The sequence below is a fragment of the Haliotis cracherodii genome, unplaced genomic scaffold (assembly GCF_022045235.1).
Source record: "Haliotis cracherodii isolate W230 unplaced genomic scaffold, xgHalCrac1.p SCAF_19, whole genome shotgun sequence".
Taxonomy (NCBI): Eukaryota; Metazoa; Mollusca; class Gastropoda; order Lepetellida; family Haliotidae; genus Haliotis; species Haliotis cracherodii.
In genome coordinates, this window is record NW_027266274.1 from 16,013,177 (window position 1) to 16,036,729 (window position 23,553).

At 42.2% G+C, this 23,553-nt stretch overlaps 1 protein-coding gene across 1 annotated transcript; it reads left to right on the plus strand.

Annotated features, from left to right (window-relative positions):
- Positions 1–2,926: 2,926 nt before the first annotated feature.
- On the plus strand, positions 2,927–15,722 carry LOC139467149 (uncharacterized). Its single transcript, XM_071248872.1, has 14 exons — positions 2,927–2,976; positions 4,754–4,843; positions 5,565–6,107; positions 6,279–6,464; positions 6,609–6,794; positions 6,977–7,162; positions 7,345–7,530; positions 7,959–8,156; positions 9,017–9,190; positions 10,308–10,502; positions 11,201–11,556; positions 12,396–12,504; positions 13,539–13,618; positions 14,919–15,722. Exons 2-14 carry the CDS (start codon positions 4,756–4,758, stop codon positions 14,958–14,960), a joined length of 2,529 nt encoding a protein of 842 aa, XP_071104973.1. The 5' UTR covers positions 2,927–2,976; positions 4,754–4,755; the 3' UTR covers positions 14,961–15,722.
- The last annotated feature ends 7,831 nt before the right edge of the window (positions 15,723–23,553 follow it).

The window sequence follows — 23,553 nt, forward strand, 5'->3', positions numbered from 1 at the left end:
TTAACTTCCTTTTATTGCAGTAACTTTTAAGTTCATTAATTTGACACTGCAGTCCTTTGACTGTTGATGAAACGAGAGCAATATCATCTGCAAATAAAAGTAAAAATATCTGTGTAATATCTGGATGGAGCTGCACACCATAATTACAGTTGGTATTTATTTGTACAGCCAGTTCATTTATGAAAAAAGTAATGAGAAATGGGGTTAAGATACATCCTTGTCTTACTCCTAACTGACTAATAAATGTTTCTGATATATAATTATTGTTTCGCACACACACCTTAATATTCTCGTAAATGCTACCCAATAGTTTGTTCATCTTAAAGCTGAGGCCATGTGATCTTCCATAGTTTATGTCTCTGCACTGAGTCAAATGCCTTGACAAAGTCAACGAAGAGCACATAAAGTTTCCCACCCTTGACACTGAGGTATTTGTTAACTTGAACTTGAAGGATAAAAATGTTGTCAATAGTTGAATAGCCCTCTCTAAACCCAGCTTGTTCTTCATTGATTTTGTTGAGGGTATCTGCCCACAACACTAACCTTTTATTAATTATGTTTGTGAATAGTTTACCAAATATACTTAGCAGTGAAATACCTCTGTAATTGTTTATATTATTTAGATCACCTTGTTTATGTATTAGCACAATTATCCCTATTGACCATGCATCTGGAAATGTTCCATTTTCTAATATAACATTAAATATAAGTTCAAGGTAAGGTACAGTGATATCTGAGGAACGTTTAAAAAACTCAGGAATAATCTAATCCATTCCTGGTGATTTGTTGCATTTAAGATGGTGTATACTCTCTAAAATCTCATCTCTAGTAATAGGGGAATCCAGTATATCATTTGCAAACTGAGTATCTGTTTGAGTCTGAGTATTATCTTGTGACTCCCGGAACTGATTTTCAGGGCTCTGATCAGTATCTGTGAAAGTAAATAATTCTTTAAAGTAGATGTACCAATCCTTAATGTTGACATTATTTGCCTTTTGATGTTTGCTTAGACTTTCCAGTTCTGGTCAAAATAGTTTAGAGTCATGAATGTTATCTTCTAAGGATTGTTGCTTATCATGTAAATATTCTTGTTTCTTTTCTTTGCACACAGCTATATATTTGTTTCTTATGTTATGATATTCTCTAAGTGAGTCCTTATCTTTACATCTCCTGAATTTATTGAGTGCCCTACATCTTTTCTTTTTAAGACCCTCACATTCTGCATCATACCATTTACACAATTGATTAAGCTTTAAGTTTCTAACCTTTTCTTGCATGTCTGAGCCCGCTAATTTCAAGGCATCCACTAAGTAATTAATACTTACATCAATATTGGACAATGCTGTATTTACTGATTTATCAAGCATAGAATATTCATGGCAACATGGTTTACGTTGCCCCGTGAGACTTACCAATTACGACCGCCTCCGTGGTCTAGTGGTAGAGCGTCCGCCCGGAGAGCGGAAGGGGTTCGATCCCCGACCGCGTCATACCAAAAGACGTTAAAAGATGGCACTTGTTGTTACCCTGTCTGGTGCTCGGCATTATGGGGCTTAAACGAGGACTGGTCGGCTCGGAGTCAGTATACTGTGTCTGAGTGGGGTATTCATGTTAAACTACGGCATGGTATCTCAGTGGGCTAGCACTATAAATCGTCCGGACTAGTGTCAGTCCGGACTAACGGAAGTAGCAACACACACACGTGCATGCACGTCGCATATATATAGTGCAACAATCTTGGACGCGACGTGGAACCCCATTTCACCTTTACCTCTTCCCAACTACCACATGCTGTGGGAAGGAAAGAGTGAAATGAACTTTATTTGGCAAATATATTCACATTATTAACACGTACATGTATTTAGATTAAACAGGATTGCAAATCCATCCTGAAATAACATGCTGATTGCCAAATTCTGGAGATGAATAGGTGTAATTAATTTCTCGTCCAGTTCAAACCGTAAATTCAAAATAATAATCATACTCGAATATATGCCGCAACACATTCAATAGGGTGTAAAAGTTAAAACTGTTTTGTTTATCTGTTTAAGGCAAATCATATTATGCCATATGAATATGCAGTTGTTCGGTCCTTTTTTGTACAACATTTCAAAGATAAAAGTGTATTATTTTTCAACTGTACCTTATTAAGAAGAGCAAATTTATATTTTGACTTCTTTAAAAAGGAATCCTGCCGAATATTTGATAAGTTGACTGTCCGGCGGACAGTTACCATTGCCCTTAATGGGGAATACAATACTTCTGGACAGGAACGCGAAGGTCCGGTCATCCAAACAGCAGAAGCTAACCGTCTGGATAAACCCAGTCGCACAGGAATAGCTGGCTGTTTGTCATTGCGTCTATTGTCGTAAATAATCACGTTATCACTGAGCTCCGGGTGGATTGTCTTCATGGTCTGGTGCCCATGTTCAAAGTAGGATTAACTTGACACCGATCTATACCACAAGGATTGTCTTACAGGACCATTATTGTGTTCTTTGACAAACCGGATACAGCGTCTGCCAATTGTCAGTGCCTCGTCCCCCACCCTATCCGGGTACAGGGTAGAGAGAACAAGACATTCGCCCTCCCCTTTGTAAGTCCTCGCCCATTTCTCCTCCTCCTAGTCAGGGTAATTCTGGTTGAGTAGTTTCTCAACAAAACAACAACTCTCCCAATCCGGCTTCCAGTCTGAAAATAGCAGCTTTAACAAATGAAAATACCTTTAAAAATAATGTATGGTAATTTCGTAAGAGATAACTGTAAGAAAATATCACGCTGAAACGAGGAAGAGGGGCATCAGCCAATGAGAACTGAGCATGACGTCATTGTATCATTGTGATGACTTCCAAGAACTTCTATGAGCATGTGGGAGTGTGTATTGGTATATATATGCCCCTCTCGCCTTCACAAACCAACAGAGAGTCTTCAGATTGCAGACTTAACGAAACATTTCTGGAAGAGAACGCACCACAGGTAGGTGAAGTACCCTAAACAATTATAACCTGAGCTGAAGACCAGTGGCATTATTTACAATGGTCTGCACTCTGGTGTCTGCATCCCGTGTTGTTTGTTTTTTTGTTTAACGCCGCACTCAGCAATATTCCAGCTATATGACGGCGGTCTGAAAATAATCGAGTCTGGACCAGACAATCCAGTGATTAACATCATGTACTTCGATCCACGCAATTGGGATCGATGACATGCATCAACCAAGTCAGCGAGCCTGACCACCCGATCCCGTTAGTCGCCTCTTACGACAAGCATAGTCGCCTTTTACGGCAAGCATGGGTTGCTGAAGACCTATACTACCCCGGATCTTCACGGGTCACATCCCGTGTTGGTCCCGATGTTGCATTTATATTTATATTTATATTTATACATTGTATTTATATGGTTTGTTTGTTTGTTGTTTGCCGCACTCAGCAATATTCCAGCTATATGACAGCGGTCTGTAAATAATCGAGTGTGGGCCAGACAATCCAGTGATTGACAACATTTGCATCGATCCACGCAATGACATGGATCAACCAAGTCAGCAAGCCTGACCACCCGATCCCGTCAGTCGCCTCCTACGACAAGCATAGTCGCATTTTGCGGCAAGCATGGGTTGCTGAAGTTCTATTCAAAGTATTAACTGGTACATTGATTTACATTATAGACCATGACTATGCTGACCAAATGATGCTTTAACGACTTCAATTTGCTTGATCAAGTAATTTATCTGAACCTGCTCTTCAATATTATGGCCCCATACTCATTCAGCATTGTATTTTGATGTGGAGCATGTTGCCAACTCGTATTTCATGAGAGTCTGTGTGGTTTCAACTCAGAAAAAACCCGGGTTTGTACCGTTAAAAACCATTAAACCTAATAAATACAAAATCAATAAATAATTAAATGAAGACTTAATATCAATGAATAATCAATAAATAATATTAAATCACGCAGTTTTATGTTTACGATAAAGAAGGCAATACAATAGGTGACACAAGAAGTAACAGGCCATAGAGTTTATGTTATTGCACTCACTTTTTCCACTGTTGAATGCCTTGAAAGATGCATTTCTCAGTTCGTGAATCCTAAATAGTGTTGAAAGTGGCAGGAATACGATGTCTACAAATAAGTATCAAAACTACACTTGACAAGTAAATTAGAAACTGGTCGGGTTAGATCTTAAAGGCCTCAAATTGACCTCTGTCCCTCTTATATATGCCTTTAATAAATGTCACATCCAGAAATTTCTCGGACGATCAAACCAGTCCTGTTCATGTACACAACAAGGGCAGATAACTGCTGTTAACATCTTGCCATGACAGATCTTGTTTGGTGTACAGCTATAAAAGTGCTTTTTAATGGGTGGGAGGCTTCAGAGCATCCCATATAAAGCATTCCCTAAAGTAATGTTAGGTCCAGTCTTATTTCTATATATTGTTTTCAAAGGATGGCAGAACCTGCATGATGTTGTTGCCGTTTTTTTGTTTTGTTTTGTTTTTTAATAACGCCCATACATGAATAGGGGCGTTGGGTAGCCTAGTGGTTAAGCGTTCACTCTTCACGCCGATGGCCCGGGTTCGATTCCCAACATGGGTACAATGTGTGAAGCGTTTTGTACTTTCCCTAGTCGTGGTATAACAGCGATAATGCCAAAAGCGGCGTAAAATCATATTCTCTTATACCCGTACTCTAGTTAACTATTTATTATCACGGCTTAAACGTCAGGACTTCATGTTCTGTTCTGTATCCTTATCAGTGATGGGTAATATAAAGTTGACGAGTCCCGTGGTTCTGCTGTGGCTGGCGTTATTCATCGGCGGTGGAGCCTGTACAAGTATGTCACCAAGTGAGTACACATTGATGAAGATGTCGTGTAATGCTGGCGATATTGTAGCTGTCTGAAGTTCCCGGAAGATGACTCTTGATTGTCTGTTTTTGAACTGACAGGAAACCACCTCAGTGATTTGAATCTGATCAATCACAAATGGGAGACAATCGAACAAGGGGCGTAGTGCTGTACCACTAAAAACGTTACTTATAACCCCTTTATTTGGAAGAATCGTTGGCATGAAGCAGGCCGTCACCATCTATCTCTATGAAATATGTGATTACGGTGATAATTATATGAAAGAATCAATGAAAATTAGTGATGACACCAGATGCATTGTCTGATAGGCATTTCTTAGGAGTTGACGGATGACAAAGTATAGACACAATTTATGGATAAACATTTCCTTATTTTACTGTAATGGCAACGTTTTGGTATAAATCCTTATACCGTTGTCAAGAAGAGATCTATACCTTAACGTCGCCATTACAGTGAAATAAGGAAGTTTTTATCCATAAATTGTGTCCACTTTATGACACCAGATGTTCGTGAGGGATGTATCGGCTGCTGAAACTGTTCACTTTATGTTTTATATGATAATAGTAAAGAGTCATGCGTCACCCAATTTACGAGAATAATTTAAGGGACAACGGGTTTAAGAGATGAGAATGGTGGGAGCCTTCAGAGCATCCCATATAAAGGGATGTTACGTCTCATTGCTATATATTTTTTATCAAAGGGTGCAAGAACCTGCTTGATGTTGTTGCCGTTGTCGACGGCTCCGACAGTATCGATGATGCCGATTTCCGAAAACTGAAGACGGCCGTAATACAGATATCGGATGCTCTCGACCTGAGTGAGACAGGAACGATGTTTGGAGCTGTTGTGTACAGTTCAACTGTTTCTGAAACAGCAGCACTCAGCAGCAATAGTGCTGCCCTGAGGTCAGAGATCTCCAAGTTTGGCCACCCCAAGGACGGGACAGCAACCCATCTCGGTATTCGGAGGATGACTGACATGATGCAGAATCAGGGCCGTGCTGATGTTCCCAAGGTCGGCATCGTCATCACCGATGGGCGATCTAAGAACCCGGCAGCAACCCAAACTGCTGCAGCTGACGCCAGAAAAGCAGGGCTCAACATGTTTGCTGTCGGGGTCGGATTTTCCATCAACACAACAGAACTTAACGGTATCGCCTCCTCCCTGGGAAATGTCTTGAAGCTGAATGACTTTGATGAACTTCTTGACAATGTTTTAGCCCTGGTCCAGAGAGTGTGCAAAGGTGTGTATTGGTGATCTCCTCTTTTTAATGAAATTTTAAATAAATCGGAAATAGTTTGAAAAACATTGCCATTCAAACAATTGCGACAATATCAACCTTTCACTCCATTTTGAGCGTATTTCGAACAGTAGAATTATATGGTTATAAGCCAGTTATTTCAAACATTTACAGTTGACGGAAACTGGTCTGAGTGGACGGTTACAACCGGAGATTGTTCAGCGTCGTGTGGAGGAGGCTCTAGAACCATCTCCAGGAACAGGACCTGCACCAACCCTGCTCCCAGCAACGGTGGAGAGGACTGTGTAGGAGAGTCGAAAGAGGAGGATTCTGAAGTCTGCAACTCTGATGGATGTCCAGGTAGATTTATTTTCCTTCCGCATGACGCCTTAATGTAAGATGTAACACGTTCACCAAGTAATGTGTGCATCAGCGTTACAGATATAACGTACAGACAAGACCGATAGCTTTTAAATAATGACGTGAATAACTATATCGTTACAGTAAATGGAAGCTGGTCTGTGTGGACGGTTACAGCCGGAGATTGTTCAGCGTCGTGTGGAGGAGGCTCTAGAACCATCTCCAGGGCCAGGACCTGCTCCAACCCTGCTCCCAGCAACGGCGGAGCGGACTGTGTGGGATCCGCAACCGGAGATTATTCAGAGACTTGCAACACTGTTGGATGTCCTGGTATGAAACTAATATAAAAAGCATGGACCTAATCAAATTCAAATGCTTTACAGATGTTCTCTTTACAAAGTTGATCAATAAATATATTCAGAAGTAACGGAATAGGGTTGCCATGTATCTATTGAAATACCCCAATGCGCTCATACTAAATGTAAGTCAATTTGTAAATGCTTCGCCTATAGTTGACGGAAACTGGACTGAGTGGACGGTTACAACCGGAGATTGTTCAGCGTCGTGTGGAGGAGGCTCTAGAACCATCTCCAGGAACAGGACCTGCACCAACCCTGCTCCCAGCAACGGCGGAGCGGACTGTGTTGGATCCGCAACCGGAGATTATTCAGAGACTTGCAACACTGTTGGATGTCCTGGTATGAAACTAATATAAAAAGCATGGACCTAATCAAATTCAAATGCTTTACAGATGTTCTCTTTACAAAGTTGATCAATAAATATATTCAGAAGTAACGGAATAGGGTTGCCATGTATCTGTTGAAATACCCCAATGCGCTCATACTAAATGTAAGTCAATTTGTAAATGCTTCGCCTATAGTTGACGGAAACTGGTCTGAGTGGACGGTTACAACCGGAGATTGTTCAGCGTCGTGTGGAGGAGGATCTAGAACCATCTCCAGGAACAGGACCTGCACCAACCCTGCTCCCAGCAACGGCGGAGCGGACTGTGTAGGAGAGTCGAAAGAGGAGGATTCAGAAGTCTGCAACTCTGATGGATGTCCAGGTAGATTTATTATCCTTCCGCTTGACGCCTTAATGTAAGATGTAACACGTTCACCGAGTAATGTGTGCATCAGCGTTACAGATATAATGTACAGACAAGACCGATAGCTTTTATATAATGACGCGAATAACTATATCGTTATAATAAATGGAAGCTGGTCTGTGTGGACGGTTCTAACCAGAGAAGACAATCGTTTAACCTTTCTAGATTCGATGCTAGGATATTTCCCTAAATATTTTAGGGATTTTATAAACTGGTCAAAAACAGGGTTTTCATGAAATTACTGAAATGATTTCACGCAACCCTGGTTTCACAGTCTTGCCATACCGAGAATCGTGGTTTAAAATCAACAGATCCTCCACTAACTTAATACTTTTTTATTGTTTTGCTTTATTATTGGTTAATAGCGTCGTTGGTCTTTGTTCCAGTGGACCTGTGTGACGGCTGCCTGTATGCCAATGGTATCGGGTATATGCCCTACCCCTCTGACTGCTCTAGGTACGTTCAGTGTTGGGAGGAAGGCTCCCAGCCCATCGTCAGGCCGTGTGCCCCCGGGACGCTCTGGGACCAGACCGATCTCACCTGTAAACATGCTAGTGCTGTTTCATGCGGTTCCCCATCTCCAGGTAATGTGTTGTATAATCATGCAATCACGATTTATTAACACGGGGTATTCCGAACGACAGTAACAGGTTTTATGATTATATCCATACAATCTATGCATCTATAAGCCATTCCAGAATGTCCTTCTTATCAGTTTTAAATTTTTAAACCGCGAATACGTCAAAATATGTTTCAAAGCGTAGTCGTCAGTTTGAAACTAGTGTCGTAAAGCTCGAGAAAGCTGCCTTCTTATTAGCCAATGTCGATTTCTTGTGAGTCATTTCATTGGTCGGTCAAAAGTCGCGAAAGGTCGTTCTGACCTGACCCGTAATGGGATGTCCTCAGATCTTTGTTTAGCGGTAGCGAAAACTAAGATCTGATTTTAATGAGATTGACTCTTTTCACGAAGACCTGGTGTCTGCATGGACTTTCAGTGCTTCAGTCAGGTACTTTTTACCACTACTTTACCTTTACGCTCGAAGGAATCTGTTTCGGCAGGTAATCGAGAGTGATCATTCTCTGGCGTTGACGTTTTATTTTAGTATGGATCTAGAACGTTACAATGAAGGGATAGTTTAGAAGGGAATGAAAAAGCTGATCTACTTCAGTATCAGTTAAGTCGAACGTTGACAATTCCACCCTCATCGGGTGCACTAAAGTCAAGGCACATCTTCAGCGTATATATGGAAAATTGTTTCAGGGGGCGATGGGGTGGTCTAGTGGTTAAAGCGATAGCTCGTCATGCCGAAGTCCCGGGTTCGATTCCCACATGGGTACAATGTATGAACCCATTTCTTGTTCCACTGTTCATATATTGCTTGAATATTGCTAAAAGCGGTGTAAAACCATACTCACTCACTCACTCACTCATTCATTGTTTCAGTACCAACAACAGCCGCCCCTAGTGCTTGTAAAGGAAAGAGGGAGGTTGCCGGCAACAAGGCAGTGTACCAGCTGTATGTCAATGGTCACGGGTGGTTGAACAGGCCATGCCCTGCTGGAACCGAGTTTAAAGCCGCCCTGTGTCGCTGTGACACTTCATATGTACCCATTCCTGGTAAGCAACTATGAAGCATATAGATACATCATGTCATTTAGTCATGAGGGGGCACGGGTGGCCCAGTCGTCTAAGGCGCCGCGATTCGCTGTGCAGAGTTGCGTCCCTTGGGCAGAACCATGCCCAGGTAGCGGACTGGTTACTATTTACACGAAGGACATATTTCTGATAGTATACGGTCCATAATACCGTTCACACATTTTGTGAATTTTGAATTTAATTGTAAAGCTTTTGTGTATATTTCTTGTTTATTTTCTTTGGAGTTATTGTATTATAAATCTTTGTTAAAGCTAACTTTTGAATTAATTTTTGGTTAATTTAATGAAGATAGCATAGCATGGCATAGCATAGCATAGCATAGCATAACATAGCATAGCATAGCATAGCATAGCATCGCATATGCTTTCGTAACATTGCGTAGCGTAAAATAGCATAGCATAGCATAGTATAGCATAGCATAGCATGGCATAGCATAGCATATGGTTTCGTAAAACTGCGTGGCGTAAAATAGCATAGCATAGCATATGGGTTCGTAGCGTTGCGTTGTGTAGCATAGTATAGCATAGCATAGCATAGCAAATGGTTTCGTAACATTGCGTAGCGTAAAATAGCATAGCATAACATATCGTTTCGTAGCGTTGCGTTGTGTAGCATAGCATAGCATAGCATAGCATAGCATAGCAAATAGTTTCGTAACATTGCGTAGCGTAAAATAGCATAGCATAGCATATCGTTTCGTAGCGTTGCGTTGTGTAGCATAGCATAGCATAGCATAGCATAGCATCGCATATGGTTTCGTAACATTGCGTAGCGTAAAATAGCATAGCCTAGCATATGGGTTCGTAGCGTTGCGTTGTGTAGCATAGCATAGCATAGCATAGCATAGCATCGCATATGGTTTCGTAACATTGCGTAGCGTAAAATAGCATAGCCTAGCATATGGGTTCGTAGCGTTGCGTTGTGTAGTATAGCATAGCATGGCATACCGGAGATAAATTTTCATTTATTTTTCGGTGTAGTCACCGTAGCGTATGTCACATTCAGAAAATGACGACAAATAGCTTATCAAAGTAGACAGGTGATGAGGCCGTTCTCATGGCAACCGTTCACGTTTCAGAGTCCACAACAACAGCAGCTAGTCCCGATTGTCGGGAGGTTGCCGGGAACACGGCTGTGTACGAACAGTTGGTAAGTGGTCACGGTTGGATGGAGAGACCATGCCCTACTGGAACAGAGTTTCATGTCGCCGGATGTCGATGTGTCGTGTCAAACGTCCCTGTCGTCCCCGCCGTCACAACCACATCTGCGTCTGGTGAGTGAATCTATAAAAACACTATGTAAAATATATGTGTCCCACCAGGAGAAAATGGGCGCTATGGGTACCAGGATACAATTGTGCTGTGACGTCATAAAGACGTTTGACGTCAACATTCTTACGCGTTTCTCATTCGTTTGTTATGTAATAAAAACACTATTTCAAAAATTTCAGCATACATGTGTACTTTCAAACGATGAGATATTATATATAAAATCTGCAATCATCACATAAACAGCTGTAGGTCGGAAAATGTGGACTTGTTTGATGCCATTGATCTCAGTAATAAATATGAATTGAAGCTTGTGAAGTTTATTTTTGTATGGCTAAGTTCCTGCAGTTTAAAAAAATAATAAGAAGTCAAAATGTTGTTTTTTGTTAACCCATATATCACATGGTTGCTCACAGATTCTGAAAATTTCTCAAATCTGCAGGTCACAGTGGCGATTTGAGACCCGATCACGCGTTGATTTAAAGTCCAACCTAATTCGTTTTTATAGTTTGCAAGTTGCGATCGCCTTGTTAAAAAGTAACAGGATGACGTCATGTTCAAATGACGTAGTTTCCAGTTTCTGAGATACCTATATACAAATATCGGAGTGTTATAACATTATAATTTGAAATCTTTATGAGCTATATTGCCTCTGTAGTACCCGATTCAGGAGGGTCAGTTTCAAGAGTGCATTGTATTACAGCTACCGCAGTGTGCCAACCGGAAGTGTACCTCCCTTGCAACGATGACCTCAACGACTACTCGGGACGTTACACCTTCATCCAGAACGAAGGCGTCACCATCAATGACGGTGCTGCCTCCTTCTCCCGCGACTCTGGACTCCGCATCCCTCGTTTCTCTAACGTCGACATCGGCAGCACGCTCGTCATATCGTTCTCTCTGCGGAGGGGCGAAAACACCGACAGACCACAGGCTATCGTCAGCAATGCCGACTGTGGTCGACAGGGGTCCATCTACATCATTCAGACATCGTCGACGGTGGAATTCATTTTGAGGAACAAGAATGAGGCGGAATGTACGCTCTCTTTGCCCTACGAAGTGAGTAGACCAGGCTGTTATGTGAGGAGATTACAGCGAAACCCTGTTAGTCGGGATTCCTAGTTTTTATAGCGATTACCTATAGGGACGAATACATACATACACAGGACACTTCTCAACAATCGAGACTCGTTCATCCGGAATTATATATTTACCTAACTCTGATCGATTTACTGGGGTCCCGTCCGGAGAACGAGGTTTCACTGTGTCAATGGCTGGTTCTCCTCATCCCGAAGTACTGTAGACCTGGTAGACTGGCATTAAGTCCTAGATAAAAAGTAATCTTATTTAATAATATGTATCTACAAAATATAAATATCAAAATCCAAATGGAGCCCAGAACAATCCTTAATTTCAGGACCAGTCTTGCCAAATCTTTCTAGACTGAACTGGTCTCCTTTTTTAATATATTCTTTGGGGTCTGGGACACAAACTATAGATATGGAAGAACGAGATGCTCTTTTATCGAGTCTCACCTGTGTTATATCACCCTTAACTTGTACTGGATCTTATCTACAGGTTGCTTTATGCAATTTGTTGTTCACAGTTGTGTCCCTTGGGCACGCCAGAAACCTCTGATAATGGGTTGAAATCCCGGTTCGACCTTATATTGTTTCTTAGTTTGTCAGCACCATATCCGTGCTCGTGATAAACGTCTTAGACCTGCATCACGTCGGGCTTTCCTTCCACATTAAGCTGACAAGCCGTGATATAACTGGAATAGAGTTAAAAGCGGCGTTAAACCCAACTCACTAACTTACTCATTTTTCCTTTAGGTCAGGAGTTTTGACCACTATGAAACTGATTTTTGATTGTAATGGAATATGTTTTTCTTCCAGACCGTCGTGGGTTACAGGAGCCGGTCTATGACTAACTGTAGACTGACATTGTACGGCGGTAACATGACGGCCAAGGTTGGAAGCGAGACTAAAAACATTTCCTGTCCAGGTAATGAATATCTGACAAGACCTTAGCTTACCTGTAGCTCTTGTACATGCGAAAACCCCGCCATCTTAGCTTGTCTGTAGCTCTTGTACATGCGAAAACCCCGCCATCTTAGCTTGTCTGTAGCTGTTGTACATGCGAAAACCCCGCCATCTTAGCTTGTCTGTAGCTGTTGTACATGCGAAAACCCCACCATCTTAGCTTGTCTGTAGCTCTTGTACATGCGAAAACCCCGCCATCTTAGATTGTCTGTAGCTCTTGTACATGCGAAAACCATGCCATCTTAGCTTGTATGTAGCTCTTGTACATGCGAAAACCCCACCATCTTAGCTTGTCTGTAGCTCTTGTACATGGGAAAACCCCGCCATCTTAGCTTGTCTGTAGCTCTTGTACATGCGAAAACCCCGCCATCTTAGCTTGTCTGTAGCTCTTGTACATGCGAAAGAAAACACCGCCATCTTAGCTTCCCTGTAGCTCTTGTATATGGGACACAGCCATCTTAGCTTCCCTGTAGCTCTTGTATATGGGACACACACATCTTAGCTTATCTGTAGCTCTTGTACATGGGACACACCCATCTTAGCTTGTCTGTAGCTCTTGTATATGGGACACAACCACCATCTTAGCTTGTCTGTAGCTCTTGTATATGGGACACAACCATCTTAGCTTGTCTGTAGCTCTTGTATATGGGACACAACCATCTTAGCTTGTCTGTAGCTCTTGTATATGGGACACAGCCATCTTAGCTTGTCTGTAGCTCTTGTACATGCGAAAGAAAACACCGCCATCTTAGCTTCCCTGTAGCTCTTGTATATGGGACACAACCACCATCTTAGCTTGTCTGTAGCTCTTGTATATGGGACAAAACCACAATCTTAGCTTGTCTGTAGCTCTTGTACATGCGAAAGAAAACACCGCCATCTTAGCTTCCCTGTAGCTCTTGTATATGGGACACAACTATCTTAGCTTGTCTGTAGCTCTTGTATATGGGACATCACCACCATCTTAGCTTTTCAATTGATCACTTTGTTTTCCAGGTGACATTGCCAAGAGCCAGTGCGCTATGCAGGTGGGGCGGGGCACAGGCTATGACAACTTTACAGGAGAAATTGACGAGGTGAGCATACAGAAGGCAGGGTGACATTTTACGAAACGCTCTTCGCGCTTCGACCTCCTGAACGACTTCTAAACCACATAGGGGCACGGGTGGCCCAGTCGTCTAAGGCGCCGCGATTCGCTGTGCAGAGTTGCGTCCCATGGGCACGACAGAAACCGATGATCGTGGGTTCGAATCCCGCTTCGCCCCGATTATGTTTCTAGATTTGTCAGCACCATACCCGTACTCGTGGGTTTCACCGAAGTGGTAAACGTCTAAGACCTGCATCACCTCGGGCTTTCCTCCCACATTCGGCTGACACGCCGCGATATAACTGGAATACTGTTAAAAAGCGGCGTTAAATCCAACTCACTCGCTCACTCACTCCAAACCACATCATAACTATTAAGGCCGCTTCACAATGACCTGGTAGTTCGCGCTGCGTCGTAAAATTACTCTAAATCGACGGAAGCTCCAGGGCGCTAATAAATTAGCAACTGCCTCGCAATTTAAAACAAACAAACCATGACGACTCATGCGTCTGTATTAGATGCCACAAATAAAATGAATAGCATGAGAACGTGTTTTCAGGGTCAGAACACTATATATTTTAGATGATGTTGATTTGATTTCACGATATGGATTCCGGAGATCCACATGATCAGTTGTCAGACAACTGGACCAACCGATTGCTTGACAGAAAAACCCCCAATATCATTATATTGAAATCTATGTTAAAGTATATAGGGTAGGATTATCGTAGGTCCTTGTTAAAGTATATAGGGTAGAAATCTTATAGGTCCATGTCCATAGTAGTATTACTTGTAGTAGTGGTAGTGGCTTTAGTAGTAGTAGTGGTATAATTGGTAATGGTATTAGTAGTGGTATTATTATTATTATTAGTAGTAGTAGTAGTAGTTGTAGCAGAAGAAGTCGTAGTTGTGGTAGTATTAGTGGTATTAGTAGTAATAGTAGTAGTAGTAGTAGTAGTAGTAGTTGTAGCAGAAGAAGTCGTAGTTGTGGTAGTATTAGTGGTATTAGTAGTAATAGTAGTAGTAGTAGTAGTAGTAGTAGTAGTAGTAGTAGTAGTTGTAGCAGCAGAAGTCGTAGTTGTGGTAGTAGTAGTAGTAGTAGTAGTAGTAGTAGTAGTAGTAGTTGTAGTAATAAGTGTAGTACTAGTTGTAGTTGTATTTGTATCCTTGTGTCCATCTAATGACAACGGGTAAACAAAGTGATACACGATAGATATTCACTAGAACTGTGTGTAAAGACAGTTTATTGTATCCACCTGTATACATGCATATCTTCACTTACCTTACAGTTCACGGTCTCCATGTGCCGCTCTGACGTCATCGAGGCCTAGTCACGAGACCGTCTCAGCATGCGAACCCAGTGCGCTTTCAACACGAGCCATGCCAGGAATGGCCAGTTTTATCTTATAAGCATTTTTATATGAATGACATTTAAATTATGACGTATGGATGAGTGTGTGAATGTAAAGAAACGTTTTGTATAAGAGCCTATCAGGATGTCACGACGTGTAGCTTACCTAATAGATCAGTTCGGTATATCCGTAGTGCGTTATTCGATTGAACAGTAACGTTTGCTCTCACTGCTGAGGTTCTAACGTCGAGATTGGTATTGTCGAGATTTACCGGTGTCCGACTTGGTTGTTGGTTGGTTGGTTGGTTGTTTAACGCCGCACTCAGCAATATTACAGCTATATTACGGCGGTCTGTAAAATCATGAGCATCGATCCACGCAATTGGGATCAATGATATGCATCAACCAAGTCAGCGAGTCTGACCACCCGATCCCGTTAGTCGCCTTTTACGACAAGCATAGTCGCCTTTTACGGCAAGCATGGGTTGCTGAAGACCTATTCTAGCCCGGATCTTCACGGGTCCCGACTTAGTCACATCAGAAGGATGAAATGTCAAACACTAGATATGCAATGCAAAATTAAAGATGTCACGGATAACGTCATGTGGCGTCGTTCCTAAAACAGAATGTCTGACCTTGCGTTCCTGGATGTGTGTATCTGCAGCAGTATGTAACTTCTGTTGTGTAAATGGTTCCATAGGATTAAAGAATTGTGATTGTGATGTGTAAAAGATGATGATTATTGTGTACTTGATAAATAAAATGCTTTGCAATTATATTTGTTTCGTTGGAATGTTAACATTTATAATATGTGATACATAGTTTATGAATTTCAAATACCCATTCGTGACAGTTTATTTGTTTGTTTATTTGTTTAACGCCGAACGTATTCCATGGCGCTAAATGACGGCGATTTGTACATAATGTAATCTGGACTATGCAGTCCAGTGATTGACATCATAATCAGCCTCGGTCCAAAATTTTCGCCACCGGTATCAAGTTAGGGGAATAATGCTCATAGCAAGGTATGGGCTCCTAGAGTTAGAAAATGTGTGACAGCATTGCAGCGGTGGCAGATTTTAGGGTGTTATCACCTTTTTTTCAAAATGGCCGCCAAAATACGCTTTACCACATTTAAGTGGCCATATCTAAGCTCACAGAGCAGTTAGGACAGTCATTCTGGTGTCTATGGCTAGGTTTGAGGGGTCAGATATTTCATTTCTGCCTTTACCAAAACCATCGGAGCATGTTTTGATATGAAAATCCTAAATGGCCGCCAAAATGTTGATTTCCACATATAAGTGGCCATATCTAAGGTCACAGAGCAGTTAGGACAGTCATTTTGGTGTCTATGGCTAGGTTTGAGGGGTCAGATATTTCATTTCTGCCTTTACCAAAACCATCGGAGCATGTTTTGATATGAAAATCCAAAATGGCCGCCAAAATGTTTATTATCACATACAACTGGCCATATCTAAGCTCATAGAGCAGTTAGGACAGTCATTTTGGTGTCTATGCCTAGGTTTCAGGATCACAGATTTCATTTCTGCCTTTACCAAAACCATCGGAGCATGTTTCTATATGAAAATCTAAAATGGCCGCCAAAATGTTTATTATCACATACAAGTGGCCATATCTAAGGTCATATAGTAGTTAGGACAGTCATTTAGGTGTCTTTGACTAGGTTCGGGGGGTCAAAGATTGCATTTCTGGCTTAACCTAAAACATCGCAGCCTTGCATTATATTGAAATCCCAAGTGGCAGTCAAACTGGCTGCCACCGCATGCATTAAGTAGCCATGTTTAACCGTTTAACAACCGGCGATGTAAACTACAGGGCAAAAGAAAGTTTTCACCGACTTCACTTGACCAAACACCAAAAACAAAGGCATATGTGAGATTTATGATGATTAATTTATAAACAGAAATCATTTTCCATGAGTTAGAAATGAAAATGCATTGTAATGCCAATATTACTTCTCCGCAATACACAAAGAAAGAGTCAAGGGGTCCAAATTAAAAATTACACAAATCAGAGTTCATTGAAAAAGTGCATGAAGAGTCCATTAATAACTCAGGTAGTCAGGTAACACGTCATCAATAGCGAGTGTGACCACCCTGGGCATCCATGCACGCCAACACACGCCTCCTCATTGACGTCGTCAGTCGGCAGATAATGTCAACAGGAATCCTGTTCCATACGTTCAATAGAGTCTCATCAAGTTCCTGTCAGTTCGCTGGAGGCGGTACATGTTATCTCAGGTGACGATCAAGATGATCCCAGAGATGTTCAATGGGGTTCATGTCTGGAGAACAAGGTGGCCAGGGCAATACGTTGACATTAACGTTGTTCAGGTAGTCTTGAACAATTCGGGCAGTGTGAGGCCTTGCATTGTCTTGTTGCAAAGTTGATCTTCTTGGCTGATGTTGAATAAAGGGCACCAACACTTCATCCCTGTATCGGTGAGCATTCAGGTTTCCTCGGATGATAACCAGCCGTGTTGTAATCTGGCCACAAATGCCACCCCATACCATGACGCCTCCACCTTCAAACGGGTGAACTTCTCTAATGCAGTTTGGCGCCAGTCGCTCTCCCCTTCGTCGAAAAACTTGAACTCTGCCATCGTTCCTGAACAGACAGAACCGACTTTCATCTGTAAAGAGCACTCTTGCCCAGTCACGTCGCTGCCACCGAAGTACAGTTCCTGTCCATTGCAGTCTGCGTTGACTGTGTAGACGGGTCAAGGTCATTCTACGGAAGGGTCGGTCGGCTTGTATACCAGCCGTACGAAGTCGTCGAAGTACTGATCGTCTGCTCATGATATGCCCTTGTGCTGTTGCCGCCGTTGACGTCGCCGTCGGATGTGAATCTGCTGGATGTAGCGGTCTTCGGCCGGCGTTGTCATTCTCGATCTTCCCGATCTTGGCCGGTCTTGAGTCCGTCCTGTCTGTTGGTAGCGGATTATCAACTTGCTGATTGTGGTCTGGGAGCAGTTGAAGGTTCTGGCTATCTGATATTGAGTAGCCCCCATATTGGCCATACCGATCGCTCTGTCTCGTTGCGCTTGTGTAAGTCTGGGCATATTCTTTTTTGTTTTTTTTGCTTACTGAATGCCTGCTCTGTCAAAAGTCGGTACTTATGCCACAATCATGCACGTGCATTTGGACCAATGTCTCAAAATCACGTTTTGCACGTTTTCAACAATGCATGATTTGGAAAGCTGCGTTCGAAAATCTGCGGTGTGGTTGTGGTCATGTTGCCTTTGGGCGAATGTTTTCTGCGGGGGTTCAAACCTGTACCAGCTTTTTTGTTTTTTATAACAACAATTTTTAAAGTGAAAACTTTCTTTTGCCTGGTAGTTTAGAGTCCATGAACTATGTGCATATAATCAGAGTTTAATTTTTTTGGTGTCCATCTTGGATTCACATATAAAGGAAGTATTTCTCATTTTAGGTAAAGACAAACAAAATTATCTTTGACATCTCAACCCTGATCATGAACACCAAAAACACTGTTTAACTGCTCTAGGAGCTTTAATAAGGCGTTTTATATGCTAGCCAGGAAACATTTTGACAGCAATCTTCGATTTCAATATAAAGCAAGGCTGCGATGTTTTAGGTAAAGACAGAAATGCAATCTTTGACCCCTCAAACCTAGTCAAAGACACCACAATGACTGTCCTAACTGCTCTTAACCTTAGATATGGCCACTTGTATGTGGAAATCAACATTTTGGCGGCCATTTTGGATTTTCATATCAGGAACATGCTCCGATGGTTTTGGTAAAGGCAGAAATGAAATCTTTGACCCCTCAAACCTAGCCATAGACACCAAAAATACTGTCCTAACTGCTCTATGAGCTTAGATATGGCCACTTGTATGTGGTAACGCGTATTTTGGCAGCCATTTTGAAAAAAGGTGATAAAACCCACAAAACTGCCACCGCTGCAATGCTGTCACACATTTTCCAACTCTTGGGGCCCATGACTTGCCAAAAATCGCTATGAGAATTATTCCCCTAACTTAATACCGGTGACCCTCTGAACCTGCTGGACTATAAGCATTGATCTACGAAATTGGGATACGATGACATGCATGAACCAAATCAACGAGCCTGACCGCCCGATCCCGTTTGTCGCCTCTTACGTCAGGCATGAGTTGTTGAAGACTCGTGGCAATCCATTAAGGAGACGCACTTTCCAAACCGCCTGTTTTGTAAATAAATGTACACATACTTGTCCGCTGCCAAATGATACAGTGTACACATAGTACTCACTATTAGCCAGGGAAACACTCTGGTTTACACATAGGGTATACCACGTGTGACGGAGGAAAGGTATTGGCCGTGGACGTTACAACATGGATTAACACAGGAGGGCAGGCATGGTGTTGAGGTGCCTCGGATCATCAGCATAGCGAGTGTTAATTAAGCTATCTGGGGAAACGCAGGGGCACTCCCTAGAGACAACAGCCAATGTGACCCACCCTTGTGCCCTGTGCTGATCTCAAGTCAACAGCCAATGTGGCCCACCCATGTACACCGTGTCTCTCTCCAGTCAACAGCCGATGTCGCCCACCCATGTGTCCTTTTGTTCTCTCCAGTCAACAGCCGATGTGGCCAGTCAATGTTCACCGCGTCACTCTCCAGTCAACAGCCGATGTCGCCCACCCATGTACACCGTGTCTCTCTCCAGTCAACAGCCGATGTGGCCCACACATGTACACTGTGTCTCTCTCTTTAGTCAACAGCCGATGTGGCCCACCGATGTTCACCGTGTCACTCTCCAGTCAACAGCCAATGTGACCCACCCATGTACACCTTGTCTCTCTCCAGTCAACAGCCGATGTGGCCCACCGATGTTCACCGTGTCACTCTCCAGTCAACAGCCGATGTGACCCACCCATATACACTGTGTCTCTCTCGAGTCAACAGCCAATGTGGCCCACCCATGTACACTTTGTCTCTCTCCAGTCAACAGCCGATGTGGCCAGCCCATGTACACCGTGTCTCTCTCCAGTCAACAGCCGATGTGGCCCACCGATGTTCACCGTGTCACTCTCCAGTCAACAGCCGATGTGACCCACACATATACACTGTGTCTCTTTCGAGTCAACAGCCGATGTGGCCCACCCATGTACACCTTGTCTCTCTCCAGTCAACAGCCGATGTGGCCCACCCATGTACACCTTGTCTCTCTCCAGTCAACAGCCGATGTGACCCACACATATACACTGTGTCTCTTTCGAGTCAACAGCCGATGTGGCCAGCCCATGTACACCGTGTCTCTCTCCAGTCAACAGCCGATGTGGCCAGCCCATGTACACTGTGTCTCTCTCCAGTCAACAGCCGATGTGGCCAACCCATGTACACCGTGTCTCTCTCCAGTCAACAGCCGATGTGGCCAGCCCATGTACACCGTGTCTCTCTCCAGTCAACAGCCAATGTGGCCCACCCATGTACACTGTGTCTCTCTCCAGTCAACAGCCAATGTGGCCCACCCATGTACACTGTGTCTCTCTCTTTAGTCAACAGCCGATGTGGCCCACCCATGTTCACCGTGTCACTCTCCAGTCAGCAGCCAATGTGGCCCACCCATGTACACCGTGTCTCTCTCCAGTCAACAGCCAATGTGGCCCACCCATGTGTGGCAGACACAAGTATTAACATACAGTTTTATTGTACATATGTTTTATCTATTTGAGGTCCTTTAGGTTTGTAATATTCTTTTAAGTTGTTAGGAAAGTAGGTTCTTAGTTCAATATCTATTATGGGCTTCTGGATTAGTTTACTTAAAATGTAGAGGGTGGTTGGGTTGGTCTATGTTTGTGTCATTGTTTCTCCTCTTTGTTCTAACCCAAGCCTTGTTTTCATTGGCTTGTTCAAATTGTGCACTTTTCATCCATCTTGCACTTGACAATACACCAATTCAGAAGTCAGTCAACAATTTGGACTTGGACAGATTTGGGATAAATAATTCGATTATTAAGGTTAGTAATGTATAAAATTGCTAGCTAATATCTATGTATGTATTTATATAATAATATAACTTATGTTATCTAAGTTATGTGGAATGTTATTTCAGTATTATAACATGCTTATCTCTGGTAGGGTGATTGTGTCACCATATTGCTGAGTTATTAATTAATTAAGGCTAAGTAAACACTATATATGCTTTTCATCCTTCTTCTTTCTGTGTGTGAATGTTTGAGTGAATGCGTTGATTTTTATCATTGTGTAAATACTGAATTTGTATGCAATGTCAATCATAGTATGATAGCTTGTAGCTAGTTATATTTCCTCAATTGTATTCTATATGATACATTTATTCATAGTTTATTCTGTAAATTGGAGCGTGCTGACAGCTACTTAGCTACAACGCAAGGCGGCTGCCTGGAGAGGACAAACACCCCAGTGTCACCCACAGGGTACGGATAATTTAGATGTTTGTTGTGTCATGAAATATATTTTGTAAATAGTGTATCTTACCAAATGTATGATCAGGTATTGAGTTAATATAGTAGTTTCAACAAAGTGGTAATTGTATTTGTAATGTTCATTGTATTTTAGAACCATGGACCATCTATATACTGTAATCTTATCAGTAATGTCGGGATCGAGTTATCGCCCTTAATAAATCGTTTGTCTACTTCAGGGTAAGATAATGATTTTATATATCATTAATTATTAAGTTCATGTTGATGTAATGAAAATAGACTGTTTATATTAAATGAAAGGTCGTTTTGTATTGTATTAATATATGTGTGTATGAAACCTGTGTACTACTGTTTTTATAATCTTATTGTTTGTACATTACAGGGTGTCATTATTATCTACTAAGGCAATAAAGACTCACACCCGTAGCCTGTGTTGGACCTTGCATTTGCCATCACAAACCCCGGTTACACTGTGTCTCTCTCCAGTCAACAGCCAGTGTGGCCAGCCCATGTTCACCGTGTCACTCTCCAGTCAACAGCCGATGTGACCCACCCATGTACACTGTGTCTCTCTCAAGTCAACAGCCGATGTGGCCCACCCATGTACGCTCTAGCGGACAGCCGATGTAGCTGATATCGTCACCCGCATCAGCTATCATCATGGTCTTTGACTGTATGAATAATCGTCATAGTTTCGAGACAGATGAGAAAACTTCTACCCTGGTCCCCGAGTGGATATACTATTACAGTCCCCACCGAAGAGGCTTCTCTATTATTAATGTGACGTTCAAAGATAACGCTTATCACCGAATGGGGAACAGTTTACTGTCACTATTATTATCTTTAGCTCCGGAAACATACACTGTTTGATGGAATCTATATATACTGACGGGGATAATGCTGGTTCCAAGAGGGCTTACTCAGTCTCGGTGTGAAGGATGCATGTTGATTGTCTGACTTTCACATAGATACTCTGGCTTGAAGGTTGAGTCGTGTTTTACGTGAAAACGTCTAAATGCAAGAAATAACAGAAAAATAAGAAAACATCGAGATATCTCATAGTGAACAATAGAGTGCGTCGCTGTATACAAGGCATGCGATCAAAGAGTGCGAGTGACATTTAAATGATTTTTAAGTTCCTGCACCGGTGGCTCAGTGGGAAAACAGTGAGTTACAAAACTTAACACGTTATGTGAAGATTCCCGTCTTGAATTGAAAGGTTTCATTTCTTGTCTTCGATTTTAGAGCATTGGACGTTTGTAACACGAAGTCCAAATTCCATCTGCTACACAAATCATCAAGTCTTACATGCAAAAATAAAACCTCGTACCAGGTCTTTCTTGCAAAATGTAAAACCTCATACCATGTATTACTTGCAAAAATAAAACCTCGTACCAGGTCTTACTTGCTAAAAGAAAAATCTCATACCAGGTCTTCCTAGGAAAAAGTAAAACCTCGTACCAGGTTTTACTTGCAAAAGGTAAAAGCTCATACCAGGTCTTACTAGGGAAGAGTAAAACCTCGTACCAGGTCTCACTAAGAAAAAGTAAAACCTCATACCAGGTCTTACTTGAAAAATGTAAAACCTCATACCAGGTCTTCCAAGGAAAAAGTAAAACCTCGTACCAGATCTTACTTGGAAAAAAGTAAAACCTCGTACCAGGTCTTACTTGGAGAAAAGTAAAAACTCGTACGAGGTCTTACTAGGAAAAAGTAAAACCTCAGTATTCCAAGATAGAATGATCTACAATACATTACGCAAAACTGGCAGTAGGTTTATAACTGGGCGTTGTCTTCAGCATTACGATAATATATATCAGCTTCAACGTGAAGTTCAACTGCTACATAGTCAAGTCGACAACCGCTACCATTTGCATCAACTCTATATCAGATGACGTCAAATGATCCTCACGCTCCGCCAAAAGGCTAAAACATAAAGGTTAAACTATTCACTCATACAATCGCTGCCATCTGTCTCAACGTGAATACCAAGTTAGACCTTATCTGTCTTAAATCTTTTCGACCAAGTCCAAAGTTCAGAATCATGTTGCCACAGTCAGAAGTTTCACAAGCAACTTGCCCTGAGGAGCGCACACACCACTATGTACGTCTCTAGTGCTCTTAAACCTTCAGTGGGAT